The sequence below is a fragment of the Sceloporus undulatus genome, chromosome 2 (genome assembly GCF_019175285.1).
Source record: "Sceloporus undulatus isolate JIND9_A2432 ecotype Alabama chromosome 2, SceUnd_v1.1, whole genome shotgun sequence".
Classification (NCBI taxonomy): Eukaryota; Metazoa; Chordata; class Lepidosauria; order Squamata; family Phrynosomatidae; genus Sceloporus; species Sceloporus undulatus.
Genome location: NC_056523.1, coordinates 310,041,452 through 310,058,326, shown reverse-complemented (window position 1 = coordinate 310,058,326; position 16,875 = coordinate 310,041,452). Strand labels below are relative to the sequence as shown.

At 38.4% G+C, this 16,875-nt stretch overlaps 1 protein-coding gene across 8 annotated transcripts in view; it reads left to right on the top strand.

Annotated features, from left to right (window-relative positions):
* Positions 1-16,875, top strand: part of SPEF2 (sperm flagellar 2) — a 128,119-nt gene that overhangs the window by 85,324 nt on the left and 25,920 nt on the right. For 5 of the 8 annotated variants that reach the window (XM_042450987.1, XM_042450989.1, XM_042450986.1 and 2 more), the window contains 5 exons: positions 3,677-3,815; positions 5,397-5,626; positions 10,300-11,450; positions 11,566-11,783; positions 11,871-12,079. In XM_042450987.1, the coding sequence (XP_042306921.1) occupies positions 3,677-3,815; positions 5,397-5,626; positions 10,300-11,450; positions 11,566-11,783; positions 11,871-12,079 (1,947 nt within the window). Of the gene's footprint in view, positions 1-3,676; positions 3,816-5,396; positions 5,627-10,299; positions 11,451-11,565; positions 11,784-11,870; positions 12,080-12,170; positions 12,295-12,403; positions 13,559-16,875 lie in introns of those variants that run through there. The other 3 variants (XM_042450990.1, XR_006102093.1, XM_042450992.1) reach the window with 3 other exon arrangements.

The window sequence follows — 16,875 nt, the reverse complement described above, 5'->3', positions numbered from 1 at the left end:
AAAGTAATAAATTTACCTTGAGTTTCCATTTTTATAAGGGACAAAAACAAACCATTTTGCTATGTCATTATATGTAATGGGACTTGAGCATACACGGATTTTGTTAGACACGGGAGACTTGGAACCAAACCCCAGCGTATAACAAGGGTCCACTGTATATCTTAATAGTTACACTATTTATGAATTTCTGCATAGGCCATGTTTGACCCAGGTTTGAGATGCTATGAGTTAACCACAGTTAAGAATTACAAAAGGCCACAAAAACCATGGTTAATATGGTTTTTAATCTCACAAGCCCTCTCTTTTGCAAGATTAAAACAAGTTAATCTTGTAATTTTTCATATATATCTTCTGGTACAAAACTTTACTCAATGAGAATCTTTTCCCCCTGTTTTCGCAGCTTTGGCATTGCTTAAATTGCTAGTGCTGAACTGTTTCCCAATTCACATAACTTAAATAAATATATACTTTCATGTTCTAGTGCAGCAAAGTATCCTGTTTCATTTAAGCTTCAATTCTAGCTTCTTTAATTCTTCTGGAGATAAAGAATTGGTGTAGCATCTGGCACTTGGTGGGAATGAGAGCCTTCAAGGGAAAAGGTGACGATTTATGTCACCTTGGAGTTTTTGGCATAAAGAAAATAAATTTAACAAATGTGTAATGCATACAAAGCATTTCAAAATAGTTACAATACATGGATTCAGAACCTGAAGATTTAGAGGATTCTTTAAAGGAGTTCTATTCCATTTGTGTATAGAAGCTAATTGATTACTGAGGGGCTTAAACACTAACATATTTTATTTGGAATAAACCTTTCATGATCAGACACTTATAACCAGTGGGCTGTTACTACTCCCCTGAAAGCTTATGTAAAGTAAAGTTTGTTAAGTCTTAAAGTGCCACAAAAATTGTTGGGTTTTTGCTGCAGAGTAGATAAAATGAAGCATAGTGTTTGGACAATCTAATCCTTTCAGTACTTGCTAGGTTGCTTTTTTGGGTGGGGAAGTAAATACTCGATTCCACCTTTTAGTGAGTCAAAATATACTTCCTCCTACCACCACATAACACATACACATGCATGTATGTACAGAGAGCACTACATACACAATTAAGGCAACCAAATTGTAGTGATAGGTGCAGCATACACTGAAGTAGAATTTAGAAGATCTCTTCAAATGCCATAGACACGTTGAAAGGCAGAGTGTAATCCAAAATTAGTACCATGTGGGAGGTTATCATCCAAAATACAAGAAGAGGTGACCTTTTAAAATCCATGGGGAAAGGGTTCTCTTGGTTTTCACCATCCTCACAGGCATGTTTGGCAAGGACATAGAATACCTTCATTGTGGCTACTCCCAGGCTATGGTGGTTCCTTTCACCAGAGGTCCAGTAGGCCCCCTTCTTTACTATCCTTCTGCAGCAAGTTAAGAGCTTTTTATTTAGGCAGACCTTTGATAGATTTTTTATCATATGGCAGAATAGTGTTGAAAGTGGCATGCTGCCTTTTCATCTGCAAGATTTTAATTAAGTTTGAGTGAAAATTTCCAAAACTCTGATTTCAAAGCAAGAATAGGTTCAACACGAGTTAGGACCTGGAGGATGGAAGAACTAGGTCTGGTGAAGGGTAGATGTAGAGTTGAGAGGGGGGGTCTTATTCAGAAATCAGTTTATACCTCCTGAATTAATATTAAACTGGATTCAGAGATTAGAAGTATTCATCATCTCACAGTATTGTCCAAACATTCAGGTACACTTCTCAAGGCATCCATGAAAAATAAAATCACAATTAGTGGAGGACTGGCTTAGCCTGATTTTAAGTGATCTGCCTCCAGAAACCATGTGCGATGCCATTATCAAACAAAATGGCCTAGGGTGCATCAGCTGCTTGCTCCTGGCTCCTTTCCCCATGAAGAGAGTGGCAGACACTGTGAGGTAATATGGTCTTTTCAAAAAGAGACACTATGAGGAAGAATGTGCACAGAAGGTGGGAATAGATGATTATAAAGGCCATTCACCACCATCATATGCACCATCGCACACACTACCAGCGACCCTGTTACCACCTCCTATAATCCGGCCCCGATGCCATTCATTGGACGCCCACCCATAGGACCAGTCCACACAGTCGCACGTGTGATGCACGCATGTACAGTGCATAGGGGCATTAGTGTGTCCAGTGACAAACTGGCAAAGCATAATCATGGAGGCCTCCCATACATGCTCCCTTCACCCCATGCCCCCTTGTTGGGCTGTCTGGTTTTGTGGTATGCAATCATTACATCCATTGCAATTATTGGCAATTGTGTTTTTGCTTTGCTGCAGTTCCACACTGGTGCGGGCTGTTTATATATGCTGGTGTACTGAGGCACATTTTCCACACTTGAGTCGAGTATTCCACCTTCTTTTTACTCAGTTTTTAGAGCCCCGGTGTGGCTTCAATGTTGGCTTTCACCCATTTTCACCTCATACATCGTCTAAGCAGCCAGATTTTCAAATGGCTGAAACTGTTTTTAGGTTGGCCAGTCCGGACAATAACCCCCCTCCCCCCCCCCCTCCCCCCCGCTACTGGTTTTAGTGTAAGAGTCACATTCTCGTTGCTCCTAAAAGTTCTTTCTGGGAGTTAGTTTGGGGCTAAATTTGGGTTTTTTTTTTTTAAAGTGTAAGGACCTTTTGAGTAATGCATTAAAATTTACTGCATAAATATTAATGAAAATATTTAAACAAGGGGACACTGGAAACAATAGCATTCTATGCATTCATAGGGTGTTGGTACAACTGAACTCTTCTACACAGGGAGAGCTAGATGAGGGGGGCTCTGTAAAAGCAAACTTTCTTCTACATTTTGCTATTTCGGAGGCTGGATAATTTTGCCAGAGACCGCCAAGACCGTCATTAAAAAACAGCACTCCTTTAAAAATATATATAAGAACACACCAACAACACACACACACAACACAGTCACACACAAATAAAGATGTGTTTTGTATTAAGCCAAATCCCATCCAACTCTCATCACTACCTTGTTTTACTTTCTTTTTTCCCTTTTTTAGAATCTTTTGCCGCCTGCCTTTGGCCCTTTTCCACCGTTTTCCCTTCTTTTCCACCTTTCCCTTCCTTTCCTCCTTTTCCGCCTTTCCCTTCCCTTTCCCTTCTTTTCCACCTTTCCAGCAGCGGCTTTTGAAAGATTTTAGACGCTCTTTTTTCTTTCATTTCTTGCTGAGGGCGCTCTTTTTCTTCCTCTGCCTCCAAAGAACTGTAAGCTCTGTAGTAACCTTAAAATTTAAATAGCCATACTTTAGGTAAAAAGTTCTCAGGAGAAATTTAGCATAACTGGCAAGTAGCAAACGAACAAAACTATGCTTACTTTGCAAGTGATAATAACTAATATTTTTTAAAATGGAAAATTTATATCAAATGGGCAAAATGTAAGCTTTGGAACATTTTCAAACCGTGTATGCTTAAATCCGTGTATAAAAAATCCGTGTATAAGAAGGGCCGACTGTAATTCTAATCATGATTAAGGAAACCAAACTATGGTTAAGTCTCCAAGTCTCCACTGTTTGAAGAAAACAAGTTACACAGGTCAGACTGTTTCCTAAATAATATGTTGTTTGTCAGAGCTGTATAATTGATATTTCTTTTTGCGTTTCTCCTTATTCTGCCCCTTTTTCAAAAGCGGAGGCTGCGAAATCTCGACTTGAGCTGTTAAAAGTTAAAGCACTAGCCTTCACTGAGGAGCTACATTCAAAAGCAGAAGTAACATATAGGAATATGGAAAAATGGCTTGGAGAAAGATTTCTGGCTGAAATGTCTAGGTAACTGGTGATTAATATTGATTAGTATTATATTAGAGTAAATGAAACCTGGAGAGAGACCATTTGTCTAAGAAAAAAGTGTAAGAAAAGACAAGTTAAAGAGGATATTCATTTTGTTTCATGCTAAAAGGGAAGCAATTTTTGTAGTTTTCAGTTTTTCCTGCAGTCCTCCATACCACCTCCCATGTTATTCTAGAGGGCCCCTCAACTGCCTGGAGCAAAAATGGGGCCGAGAGCAAGTTTCTATTTCATCTTCACAAGTGGCAAAAAATAATTTCTAGAGTTTTTTCAACAAATACTTTTATGCAGTTCTTACCCAGTATTCACACATCATAAAGTGTTTCAGGAAATGATTCTGTGCAGAAATACACATTGTATTTTGTGTGAAGATGGGGGGGGGGGGTTTGCACACACAAAAATTAACTGTTGCCAGACAGTCATGTGTGCATGTTTTGTACAAGACTGCTGTTTTCTATGCAAAAACCCCCAGTGATCTTCCACAACAAAACTACTAAGCAAAAATAATGTTGTGCAGAGCCCAGAAGTCTTGCACATGTGGCTATTTGGAAACAGTGTTTTCCCCCCTCCAAACCTCACAGTTTTCATGCAGAAAATCCACATGTAGTTCTGGGAAGAATAATTTCCAGAAACAATTGTTAGATGTGCAAATGTAAGATAAAAAATGATAAAAAATGTCAGTTTGTAATATTCTTCCTGACTTAGGGCCTGAACAGAAAGGCCAAAATAAAGCTGCTTTGGGTCACTTTGGAGGTATGCTGTTTAAGAGACCAGAAGCTGCACCAAAGCTGTGCTCTAGTCTTTAGGACTGGAGCGTGGCTTTGGGGCAGCTTCCAGCCTCTTAGGACACATGCAGCATTTAAACAGCATTCCTCCAAAGTGACCCAAAGCAGCTTTATTTTGGCCTATCTGTTAGGGCCCTTAGTTTCCCAAGTGTTGGGAATCCTATTTTTTGGCAGGAAATGAAAAATAGTTAATATTCTTTCCATCCCTAGGGGCAGGGGATTCCAGAGGGAAGAAGAAATCGCTGGGAATTGCCTCTTACCTTCCATTAGTGGAAGCTGGCAAGGCTCAATGGCCCATTTTTTAGTAAGTTGGGGGGGGAGGTTTTCCAGTGTTGATGTGCTGCTACTGATGAACAAAGCCAATTATGGGCTGCAGCTCACCAACAAATCCCATCATGTGAAGAGTCACTGTTGCCCCACCATCACTATGCTAAATCACTGTAATGTTACTGGGCTGCGGAGTACAGTGCTGCCGGTGTCTGAAGTAGGGAGGTAGATCTGCCTAAAGTCATTCTCACAGGCAAGAAAGAATAATTATATCATTTTTTCCTCACTGCAGGAAAGCAAAGACTGCAGTTTTTGAAAATTACTATAGTTCAAAGCAGGGTTTTTTGTTTTTTGGGTTTTTTTTATTTATTTAAAGAATGGTTCAAAAACACTGGAATTGATGGGGGCAACTAATCTGCAATATAACAGCTATAAAACAACTGATATTCAGTATAATTGTTCTTTGATTTTGAGGAGTCTTCTCCTTTCTTTCAAAATTATATTGTTACAGTGTTGACAAATTAACGGAGGTTGCTCGTAACCACATTGAAACGTCTACCAGAATTCAGTATGAACTTGTTCTGGAAGGGACAGAGTTTTACATTAACGGGGATATCAAAGTATTTCCAGACCCAGTTCCTCCACCTCGTCCTCCATCTGTAGAAACTGCTACAGATGGTAGTCTGACTATTTCACAGCTTAGCACTCTTCATAAGCAGTTTCTACAGGTGGCACCTAAAGGTAGGATAGTGGTTTTCTGTATATTTGTAAAAGCAGATTAATGACCTGTGCCAAATGTCTTACGCTTGTACCATTGGTGATAGTGCTCTCTACTGTGGTCTATATTAATATTCAAAGATGTTTCTGTGTGTATGTATGTGCCTTCAACTTGCCTGTCAACTTATGGTGACCACATGAATTTCATAGGTTTTTGTTAGGCAAAGAATATTTAGAGATGATTTTGCCAAATCCTTACTCTGAAATACAGGCTACTACACCTGTTATTCATTGATGGTCTCCCATATAAGGACTAATCATGGCTGATTCTGCTTATCTTCCAAGATCAGACAGGATCTGGTGCCTTTAGGATGTTTAGGCAGGCCAAATATATTTCTACTAGACTGAAAAAGTGGTTATTAACTGCTATCAAGATGACTTGATTTATGGTGACCCCATGAATGAGAGCTCTCCAAGTCACTGTCATCAGCAACCCTCCCCAGGTCTTGCAGACTCAGGGCCATTTTTTGGGGGGGGGGGGGGGAGGTCGGGCTATGTGGCCATGTTCTCTGAAGATACCAGCCACAGATGCTGGTGAAACGTCAGGAAGAAAATCTTCTAAAACATGACCACATAGCCCGAAAAACCCACAAAAAACTATGGATGCTGGCCATGAAAGCCTTCGACTTCACTCAGGGCCATATCTTCCTTGATTGAGGCTATTCATCTGGAATGTAGTGTCCTCTTTTCATGTTGCCTTCAGCTTTAGTAAGCTTTATTGTCTTTTCTAATGAACCATGTATGCCCATGATGTGGTCAAAATACAACAGCCTCAGCTTAGTCGTCTTGGCTTCAAGGGTGAGTTTAAGCTGATTAGTTCTAGGACCCATTTATTTGTCTTTTTGGCACCACCAAGGCACCACCCTTCTGTGGTGGTGGAGAAATTGTATAAAGTAAGCCTACAGAACTCCAATCCATGTGCCAGCATTCATCTTCTACTCCCAAATAGAGTGGAACAATTGAATCACTGAGGTTTACATAAGTATTGGCTCAGTATTTAGTATTTTATTGAGGGAATCTTCTCTAATTGGACTAGCAATTGGGTCATGATGACATTATTCTTAGACAACTTTTTTAAAAACTACAATTTAAAGGTGGAAAATTATGTGCACAGTGGTCTTGATCTAGATCAGATGCTTACACTGTTGTTTTAGTATGGTAAAATTAAAATAGAGTTGAATGTTTTGTCTTTAACATGCTATGTAGTTGGGTCAGGTGGCCACTCATCTCACTTCAGAAGTGGAATGTAGCTGGGAATCTAGAGTCACTCATCTCTAGAGCATGCCTCCATGGACAGATTCTTGTATGAGTGTGAGGCTCTTCAGCTATTTCCTACTCCTAACCCATTTTTCGAAGACCTGAAGTTGATTTGGAAGAACAACTTATGAGTTCCTGTTAACTGCAGAAAACAGACGAAGTATTAACTAACATAGGTTTTTTTTCCTGCCACATAATAGTTCTTAGATGTTGACTGATATGTATTCCATCTACTTTTGGTTTTCTCAGTGTGCCTTTGAAAGTTGTTTACAGCATTTTGTTCTATTAATGTGGAAATATATAGTATAGTATTCAGATTTATTAGTGTCTACTTTTTTTCTTTAAAATTAATGACCTGATGAATTTAAGTTTGTGGAACATAAGAATTATCTGGTGGATAAAATAATTGGATTGGAGTGTACAAATTGGTTTGGAACATAAGGATTATCTATAGATTTGTAGTTCAGTAGCTTTTATATATATAAAAGGCAAGATTTTCACTAAAATTGTCACATACACAAGGATATACACATAAGGAAAATTCATGCCTGAAAATGTAAGGCCTTAACTTGCTATAATTTTAGGGGGTTGTAACAACCACTAAACACTATTCCCTGCTACCAGTAATGGAATTGGCTTTGTACATTTTGTTTTGCTCCATAACAATAACAAGGAGAGTCTCCCATTACTTGTTGTATTGCGTATTTGGGGGAAATGCACTCTGGGGACAGTATGAAGGTCCCCCAGACAACCCAGACTCTTCTCAAAGTTTGTCAGGTGAAGATAAAAAAATTTTTTAAAGAAAATCTTGATAATGGTCTCCTAAACAGGGTCTCTTGATTCAGTCTCATTTCTATCCTCAGTTAGATGTAGATAGTTTTTCTACATGATTACTTCTAGTTAGAATTACTACATGATATTTTGTTGCACCATTGATATTAGGAATACCAGACATGCTTGCATTTTCTTACATTGAAAAGTGCTTTTTTGTCTTTGCTGACCCCTTCAGATGAACTGTATTAAACAGGAAGAAGAATAGCATTACAGAGGAAGTCAGCAGAAAAAAGGAAAACCACAAAGGGAAACTTCTGTTCTATTTACCCAATACTATTTTGACTTGCAGCTCAGCTACTTTCAGTGGCCTCAGAGTATTTGAAAAAATTAGATTATGTAGAGAAGCTCAGCATGGAAATCACCAAGCTTTATTTTAAGAGGCCGACAGCTTTATTTCATAATTCTTTCTGCAGAAAAGAAAATTTTATTTAGGTGGAACATTGACTATCTTAATATTTTTTTTCTTTGGCCTTTTCCACTGACTAGAAAAGAAAATCCTTCTGGACTTTCAAAGAGCATAATCTCAATGCAAATACTCTAACTTTCTCTTTTCAGTTTGGATGAAAGGAAGAAAAGAAGGAAATTCTTTTCCGGCTCAGTTTAAAATCTGAACTAGAATTTCTGATTGTAGTCCTCATCTTTTTTTTAAAAAAAAAAAAAAGGTGAGGCTTGCAGAGATTCATATGCTAATTCAAGGAGTGCTGAAGTTAGGCAATGTCTCTGCCACTGTTAGAGATACTGTTACCATTCAGATTGTTAATCCATTCCTTACATGTATCGCAGAGCTTGTCACAGTCCACATTCTCTATGTTTTCTAATTATCTTTAATGAAAATATTTTTGAAATGTGGCTTGTGATGAGATCTATACTATCTGAGCCTTACTATGGACTTACTGGTGTCTTCCAGGAGTAGATTGCTCAATCCAAATTCAGTTTGTGCTCATTTAACAGGCTCATTAAAATGCACACATTTAACTGTTTTTCAGAAAATTACTTACATTTTACCAAACTCCAAGAGCTGCTGTTTTAAATTCATTCAAAAAGAAACAAGGAAGAGGAGGGTTGAGAGTATAACACGAAAGGAATACATGATTACATGGAAGGAACGATTCCAAGCTCTGATAGATCTACTGCAGGGGTAGGCAACCTTTTTGAGCCGGGGGCCGGGTTGCTGTCCCTCAGACAACTGGGGGGCCGAAGCCAAAAAATAAATAATTAAATAATTTTTTAAAAAAAATAAATAAATATATAAATAAACCAGGATAAATGTAGGACAAAATTTTCAAATGGAAGACACTTTTTTAAAAAAATTGGAGGACACGTGAAAAAAATTGCTGATTTTTTAAAAAATGTTAATATAAATGCATGTTTCTGAGGCTTCTATAGACAATTGCCCCCCAAAGGCCCCAACGGCAATCGGTGGCAGGACCAGGCCGGGGGCCGGTCCCAAGGCCTTGCCGGGCCGCAGGTTGCCTACCCCTGATCTACTGCCATCTCTATTTAGATGTTCCTGTTACAAAACTTTGGCTGGCAGGCACATCTTCCACAAAGGCAGACTTTCCAAATTATTTACGTATTTATTTATTTATATTTCATTTCCTTCGCCTGAAGATCAGCTCTTTCTTCTTACTATGACAGCCTTTTCTTTCACACTCACTTTCTTTTAAATGAGCTAATTGCATATACAAATGATGGTGATGGTAATGAAACTAATGCTGGGCTGAAAATTGCAAAACAGTCTTTTTCGATCTTTCATTGGATAGTTGGTGGGGAAATGGAGGCAAAGAAAGGGAAAGAAAATAGACCAAAAGGTCTGGCAGGAGGCATTTCTGTAAAAATTTAGAAATGTCTTTAATTTAAGATTATGAGGTATCCTTTTCTGACTTGCAGAAATTTTTATGAAAACCTGATAGCCAAACTTCCTGAAATACTGAAAATTCCAGTGTGAAAAAACAAAAACATAAACAGTGCCAAGTGATATGGATCAATTGTCTCAGTATAACACAGCCTCGTACATACCACCATATTCCAGAACTCACATAGCATTTCAGAAAGTCTAGCCAGCAGGAAGAAGTTTTAAAATATAGCTCACTTTCTGGGATGGCTTGGAAATAACACAATATTAAGGGAAACCTTGCACTTTCATGAGTGTGGTGTGTGTGTGTGTGTTCTGTTCATTGACAAAGGGGAAGTAGGAATAACCTCTATAAGCAGTAACCTACTCCAGTGTACATGCCCGCCAAGAAATTGGTAGATGATCAACATATCTTATCCTGTTTCCATGGGAGGGGGGTCATATTTGCAGACGATTGGAAGGTGAACCCAATTCCCTTAGTGTTTGCAAAGCCCATTAATGGAGTTGGGAGTCATGTGGGAGTAAGAACAGTTTGTGCTGTCCCAGATAGGAGACAGCCCCATCAACAAGTGCATATTGTATTTTAAAACACTAATTAATTGTATTTTAAAGTAATAATAAGGTATCACAGTGAAAATTTGGCAGCAATTATAACACATTTTAATACTGTGTCTGTTTAAAATATTTGTAGCCATAGCAGCCCTGAAGCAATTTAAAAGCAAGAATATAGGCCCGAGTAATCAAAAGCGCTTCAAGAAGAATCAGCAGTTTCAAAAAACATGGCTGGCTAAGTACCCTTGGCTAAAACAAGACAGTGACAGGGGCACAATGTACTGTGCTTTGTGTCGGAAACACAATGTGGATTTAGGGGAGAAGACACACAACTTTTGTTCTGGAACTGATGTTTTCATACTTGAATTAATCAATGACCACCATAGCAGTGAAGCTCATGCATGGGCCACCTGTATGGAAGAAGCCAGTAGTTCCACCCCAGATACAGCTACCACTGAGCAGATGTTAAAGAGCATGAGTAAAACAACCCTAGGAAGACTTGAAAATCTCTTCAGAACATGTCATGCAATTGCCAAAACTGGACGTCCCTTCACAGACCTGGACTGGATGTGCAAACTGGATGATAAGAAAGGGGTGGACATTGGTTCCATATTTAGAAATGACAAGACAGCAAGAATCTTTACTCATTTTATTGCTGAAGTGGAACGAAGGGCCTTGAAAGAGAAACTGGAAAAATGCAAGTTTTTTTCACTCATTAGTGATGGTATTACAGATAGTACAAATAAAGAAGCTGCCCTGGTATATGTGCGCTTTGCAAGCGAAGGGAAGATCCACTGTCAAATTGTTGGAGTTGAGTCTGTAGAAAGGTATGATGCTTCCGCTATGAAAAATGCCATTGTGAAACTTTTACAAACTAATTTGCAGCTCAGTTTGCCAGACCAGGACTGGGCAAGAAAACTCGTTGGCTTTGGAAGTGATGGTGGAGATATTATGGTGGGACAAAATAATGGTGTGGCTAAATTGCTGAAGGAAATTCAGCCATGTGTTCAGAGTGTTCATTGTCTTGTGCATCACCTTGAAATTGCATACAAGAGAGCACTGAAAAGCATCTCACTGTACATGAATTTAACAGGTCTCTTGAAAAACATGTACTATTTTTATCACAACTCTCCCCTAAACAAGAGCAACCTCAAGCTAGTTTATGAAGCTCTCAAACTGCGACCAGCGGTTCCTTCTCGAATTGGTGGCTCCCGATGGCTCCTTCGCTTACAAACAGCTCTTCAGATCCTTCTTAAAGGATATCCAGCAATTGTCCGACACATAAATAAGGTAAATCCTCTTTAAAATCATGCACAAGATGAAGAAATAAATTAAAAACTGGATTAGTATTATTTTTAGTCAATTTCATTTAATTGTTTTTTTTTCCTTTCTTGCTGAGTTCCAGATAGAAGAGGAGCCATGTTCCTTAAATCACCAGAAAGCCAAAGACTTCTTAAAGCTCCTTATGACTACAAACATTGTAAAGTTTTCTCATTTCTTGCTGGATGTCATTAATGTCCTCAACATTTTATCTCGTGTTGCTCAGGATCAGAACTCTTCTATTGCAGATGTGTTTGCAACACTCCAGGGCACACTGGAAACTCTCCAAATGTATCGAACCAGGTAGCACCTATTTAGCAAATTTTGCTTATTACTGACTGTATGTGAAGCAAAAATACATAGTCCATATCTTACATGTTATTTTTTCAGATCAGGACCAAGGGAGCGTCTGCTAGAAACTCTCACACATTTTCATGGATATCATCTTGTAGGAGATGGCAATATATCAGCTGTTCGGATAGAGTTATTAAGCAATCTTTTGAACTACCTACATGATTGTTTCTGTGATGCTAGTGAAGAAGTTTTAAGAGCAAGTACTATTGGAAGTTTTAAGCTGTGGCCAGACAAAATCAAACCAGGTATATAAAAAAATCAATATTACTGCACATGAATGAATATTTCTTTCTGATATATTATGACATTTTTCAATTAACATTCTCATTCCTCCAGACTTTGGTGAGATGGAAGTGTCTGTTTTGTCTAAACATTATGAGCCAATCCTGGAATGTGCCAATGTGAAAATTAATGAAATTGAGACTGAATGGAACATGTTGAAAGCAGAGCTGTATAATCGGTAATAAGCAGATTAACATAGACATAAACTTGTTGAAACATAAATGAATTTTGACAGATAGCAGTAGTGGGAAAATGCTATATATAATAACAAGAATTATCCTTTCTAGATATCAAAGCATCCGGAGCTTAAAATGGGACTTGGTGAACACAGATTATGTTCATAAATACCCAAACATCCTGACGCTCATAGATCTTGTTCTGACACTGCCAGCAAGTTCAGAGGAAGCTGCACGAGGTTTCTGTCAAATGAAGCTTACCATGATGCAGAAACATTCAAAACTAATGTTTGAAAGCATGACCGATCTCATGGTCATTCAGATGAATTCTCCAGATATCAACAACTTTGATCCCCAAAAGGCTATTCAGTTATGGAATATTTCTTGGCAAAGGAAGAGAAAATTGCAGGCTGGTCAATGGATGGCTCAAAATGAAAGAGCAGATTATTTGTCTGACTCTGAATGGGAAACAGAAAATTCATCTGAAAGTGATTAGCTGTGACTTCCATAATCATTTTTAGCAATGTGCATGAATTTTTTAAACAGAATTTGTATAACTTAACTAAACACAAGCCAGGTAAATTAGTGAGCCCCCATTACAGTTTCTATGCTGGGGATATGAAATACATTAATCACCCTGGGGCTCTCCAGCTCCGTGTTCATAAAAATGGAATGTAAAACCTAAGCCAGGAAAGGTTGAAAAGCAAGACAAATACTAAACTGCAATCTAAGAAATCAGAAAAAGCACTGGGACATTTCTGTTATATTTGGAGAGTGGAATTGCAGGGCAACGTAAACTAAAATGAGAATGAGCTCTTCACCAAATGGCAGTATTTTCCAGACTGGGACATGGCATTGTTTCTGGCTAAGTTGTTTCCAGCTGCCAAGACCAATAACAAAGAGGGGATGTTGAGTAATTATAGTTTGTCCTGCTTTATTCAGACCACATTCTTCACATCTTTGCTACTGCTGATCCTCCTTGTTCTCTAATCACTTATTCAAAAGCTGCTGGCCAACCCTGAATGACAGTGGTTAGGTTGAACCTTATACTACATTGATGCAGTTGAGGAAAAGGGATTGTAATCCATGAAATCTCACACTAAAATAAGCTGGTTGGTTTTATAGGTGCCACAAGGCTCCATTCTCCCCTGATCCTTTTCTTTCTACAGTGATGTAGACTACAATTGCTATCTCTTTGAAAGCATCCTGGCCATCTTTTCTTTCTTACCTTAGTAGGCTGTAGTGTCACACTTAGTGGAAAACTTAGGGCCCAAACAGAAAGACCAAAATTAAACTGCTTTGGATCACTTTGGAGGTATGCTGTTTAAATGACACACACATCTTAAGAGATCAGAAGCTGCACCAAAGCTGTGCTCTATTCCTTAGGACTGGAGCATGGCTTTGGCATGGCTTCTGGCCTCTTAGGACTCAGCAGCATTTAAACAACATACATCCAAAGTGACCCAAAGCAGCTTTATTTTGGCCTATCTGTTCGGGCCCTTAGTCTCTTGTATTCTTATTCTCAAAAGGAACATAAACTGATTTCTCAGCTGCCAATAAAACCAGTCAGAGGCTAGCAGAGCTCTTCAAATGATCTACTCTGCTGAATATCTTTTAAACAAAATCTGAAACCACTCAAAGAACCAAACAACAGAAGGCATCTGTGATCCCCAGTGTCAAGTATTAAAAACAACCCTCCAAACATTTAAAACCATGTAAGAGCTGCAAATTGTTAGTTATTTAAGGTGTCATTATTTATATTTTTACCACTAGGAGGATGAGTAGGGGCATTCAAAAGTGCATCGAAACTAATAAAATTCTGTGCTACCATTTTGTGAATTCCTCTTCTACTGTGCCACCATTTTGTGACTGGTAATTTTCATTTGTGCCCTGAAGACAGAAACCTTGTCTCACAATATATGGAATAATATTTCTCCCTAGGAGAAATTTTCAACATCTTTTCATTTTAAAGAGGATAAAAATAATCACATAAATGGTATATAATCCCAGTGAAATTTAGAAATAAAAGAGAAAAACCAGATAGGATATATCTATGTAGTGGGCGCTTGAACACCTGAGGAGAATATACATGAAACATTTAAGGGCACTGCCACATGTAGCTTACCATTAAGCCCATTAATCATTCTGTAAGACTATTTACAAGAAACTAGTAAAGGAAATGTTGAGGCTTCTTGCAAAAACAAGAAACAAAATTGCCTGAGATGCTATATGAAGGTACAGAGTGTGGAATGCCCTTTGTATCATAAAATTAGCATATGCATTTAGCTTTTAGAGGAGGAGAAGTACATTTGGAAATACTGTATAGATATGGTCAGATGATTACTGTCATCCTGGGCCACTGGCTATGATAGTGGGTCACCATGTGGAGGAACAGAAGTTTCCAACACTTACTTTAGAGTTTGTTGGGATTTTTTAAGAATATTGGCTAAGGAGTGTAGCTACAGGAGAAGGAGCAAAATGATGAACTGCACACACACACACACACACACACACACACACACCAAATATGAATTCTGTTCCCCCAATGGAATTTACCTCCAGTCCCCAAATTTCTAGCATTGCAGTAAATTAAAACTTCACTTGAGCATTTTGAATACATTTTGGGCATCCAAAGAAAATGCCCCAACTAGAGTAGACTTATAGAATCAATAGCTGAATGGTGAGTCAAGAAATAAATCCCAGTGGCTTCACTGTAGTTGGGTCCAACCAACAGGATTCAGGCCACTGTGGAATACTGATACATATGTAGTATTCAGTTGTGAAATTATTAAACATAATTTGTATATGTTTGTACAAATTAAATTTTAAACAATTAAAACCACATGTGTGATTTAATATAATGAAGCATGATCACTTTTCTCTCAAGGCTGTTAATGCACTATGAAATTTAAGCTGTCATGTATGTCTGATAACTGTTGGAATATCCCAGTTTATTTAAAGAGGATGTTTTGAAATATTGTGGTTCTGACAAGATTCTTAAGAATTGAGAACAGTTTCTTCTACATGATTATCATTATGTATCATATTATAGAAATGATTTCATCCTTTTCATGACTCATATGGATGAATAATTGTTATTGCTCTTCTTAATGACCAGGCTTTTTTCGTGTTAACTTCCATTATTCCAGACATTTGTTGTTCAAAACGATATCCTGCATGGACAAATAAGCACTGTTCACAAATTGCTGGTTGCTACCGTTCTTTCAGCTTTCAAAATTGTTCAGAAGGGTCAAAGTGATTCATTCATCCATTCATTCAAATTGTGTTTTATTCTTGTGTGGATTCAAGTGGACATTGACTCATAGAGGGTTTTGTTTTGTTATGCAAGATTTATTCAGAGGAGATTTGACACTGCTTTCATCTCAGTGGCTTTCCATGGCTGAATGGGGATTTGAACCCTGGTCTCTTAAATCAAACACTATATCATGCTGGCCTTTTCAAATGTACTAAGTGTTTGGACTGGGGTCAACAATGAGAGGGATCATTCTTTTTCAATAGTTGCTACAGAAACCATAATTGCAAATGACTCCTCAAAATTGTTGTTCCTATGATCTGGAAAAGTAATTGAAGAAGAGAAGAAATGTGACTTTTGCGATTTGTTCAATGTAGCAGGAATTTCAGGGAAGTGACATCATCCACACATAGATGTATCTTCATTAAAAAAACCCTAATAAGGTTGTTGTCTTTCTCCCTTATCTATAATATGTGCCGGATAACATACTTTTTAAATGAACCTGGAGCTTGAAGGTAGTATTCACCTAATCTTCTCCATTTCCTAATGCTTTCAGCTTTTGTGATTGCAGCTGTAGATGTAAAAGTTTGCAACCTTCGAATGCATGCCTAGTTTGATTAGCCAGCTGGTTGGTGAGGTAAAGCTTGTTAGAAGTAGCCATGGTTCACTGTGCATCAGCAGAGGGCAAGTCCTTCTCCGCTTCCTATTCCCAGATTAATATTTGGCAATGGAAGCTTAGGAAATGGGCAGGCTCTTAAGGGGCAAAGCTTGCATGGGTGGCCATGTCTCTGTGTTTCCTGCTCTCCACACTGGGAGACAACATTTTCAGAATAGGTAAAATCAGCAAAAATAGACTTGTTTCTGTTCACATACATAACCATTCTATGTATGTGATTGTAGCAAAATACATTATCTGCCACTTACTCAGGCTTTGTAAACTGTTTAGGTATCATGAGAGGGCAAGTTGGCTTGGGTGCAAGGGCCAGTTTTCAATCCAAGGGACCTACTGCAGACCACATCAGCCACTCCTTCGTGGTGGCTGGGGGCAAACAGGAAGAAGAACTGCTGGAGGTTTCCAGGACCAATAAGTCTCATTTTCTAATTGTTTATTTTAAACAGCAGTCTGGAGGGGAAGGGGCCAGGTACAAAAATGATCATTTGATACACCTACATGGTTTAACATATGAAAGATTGGGGGTGGTTTTGTTTTTTGCCATGTGGTAGTAATGCTATACCTGGCTTTCCCCCCTGCAGATATGAAACCCCATCTCATTTGAGAATCAGTGACATTTTCAGATATTGTGTCTTCCTGCTGAGGACCAATTCACAC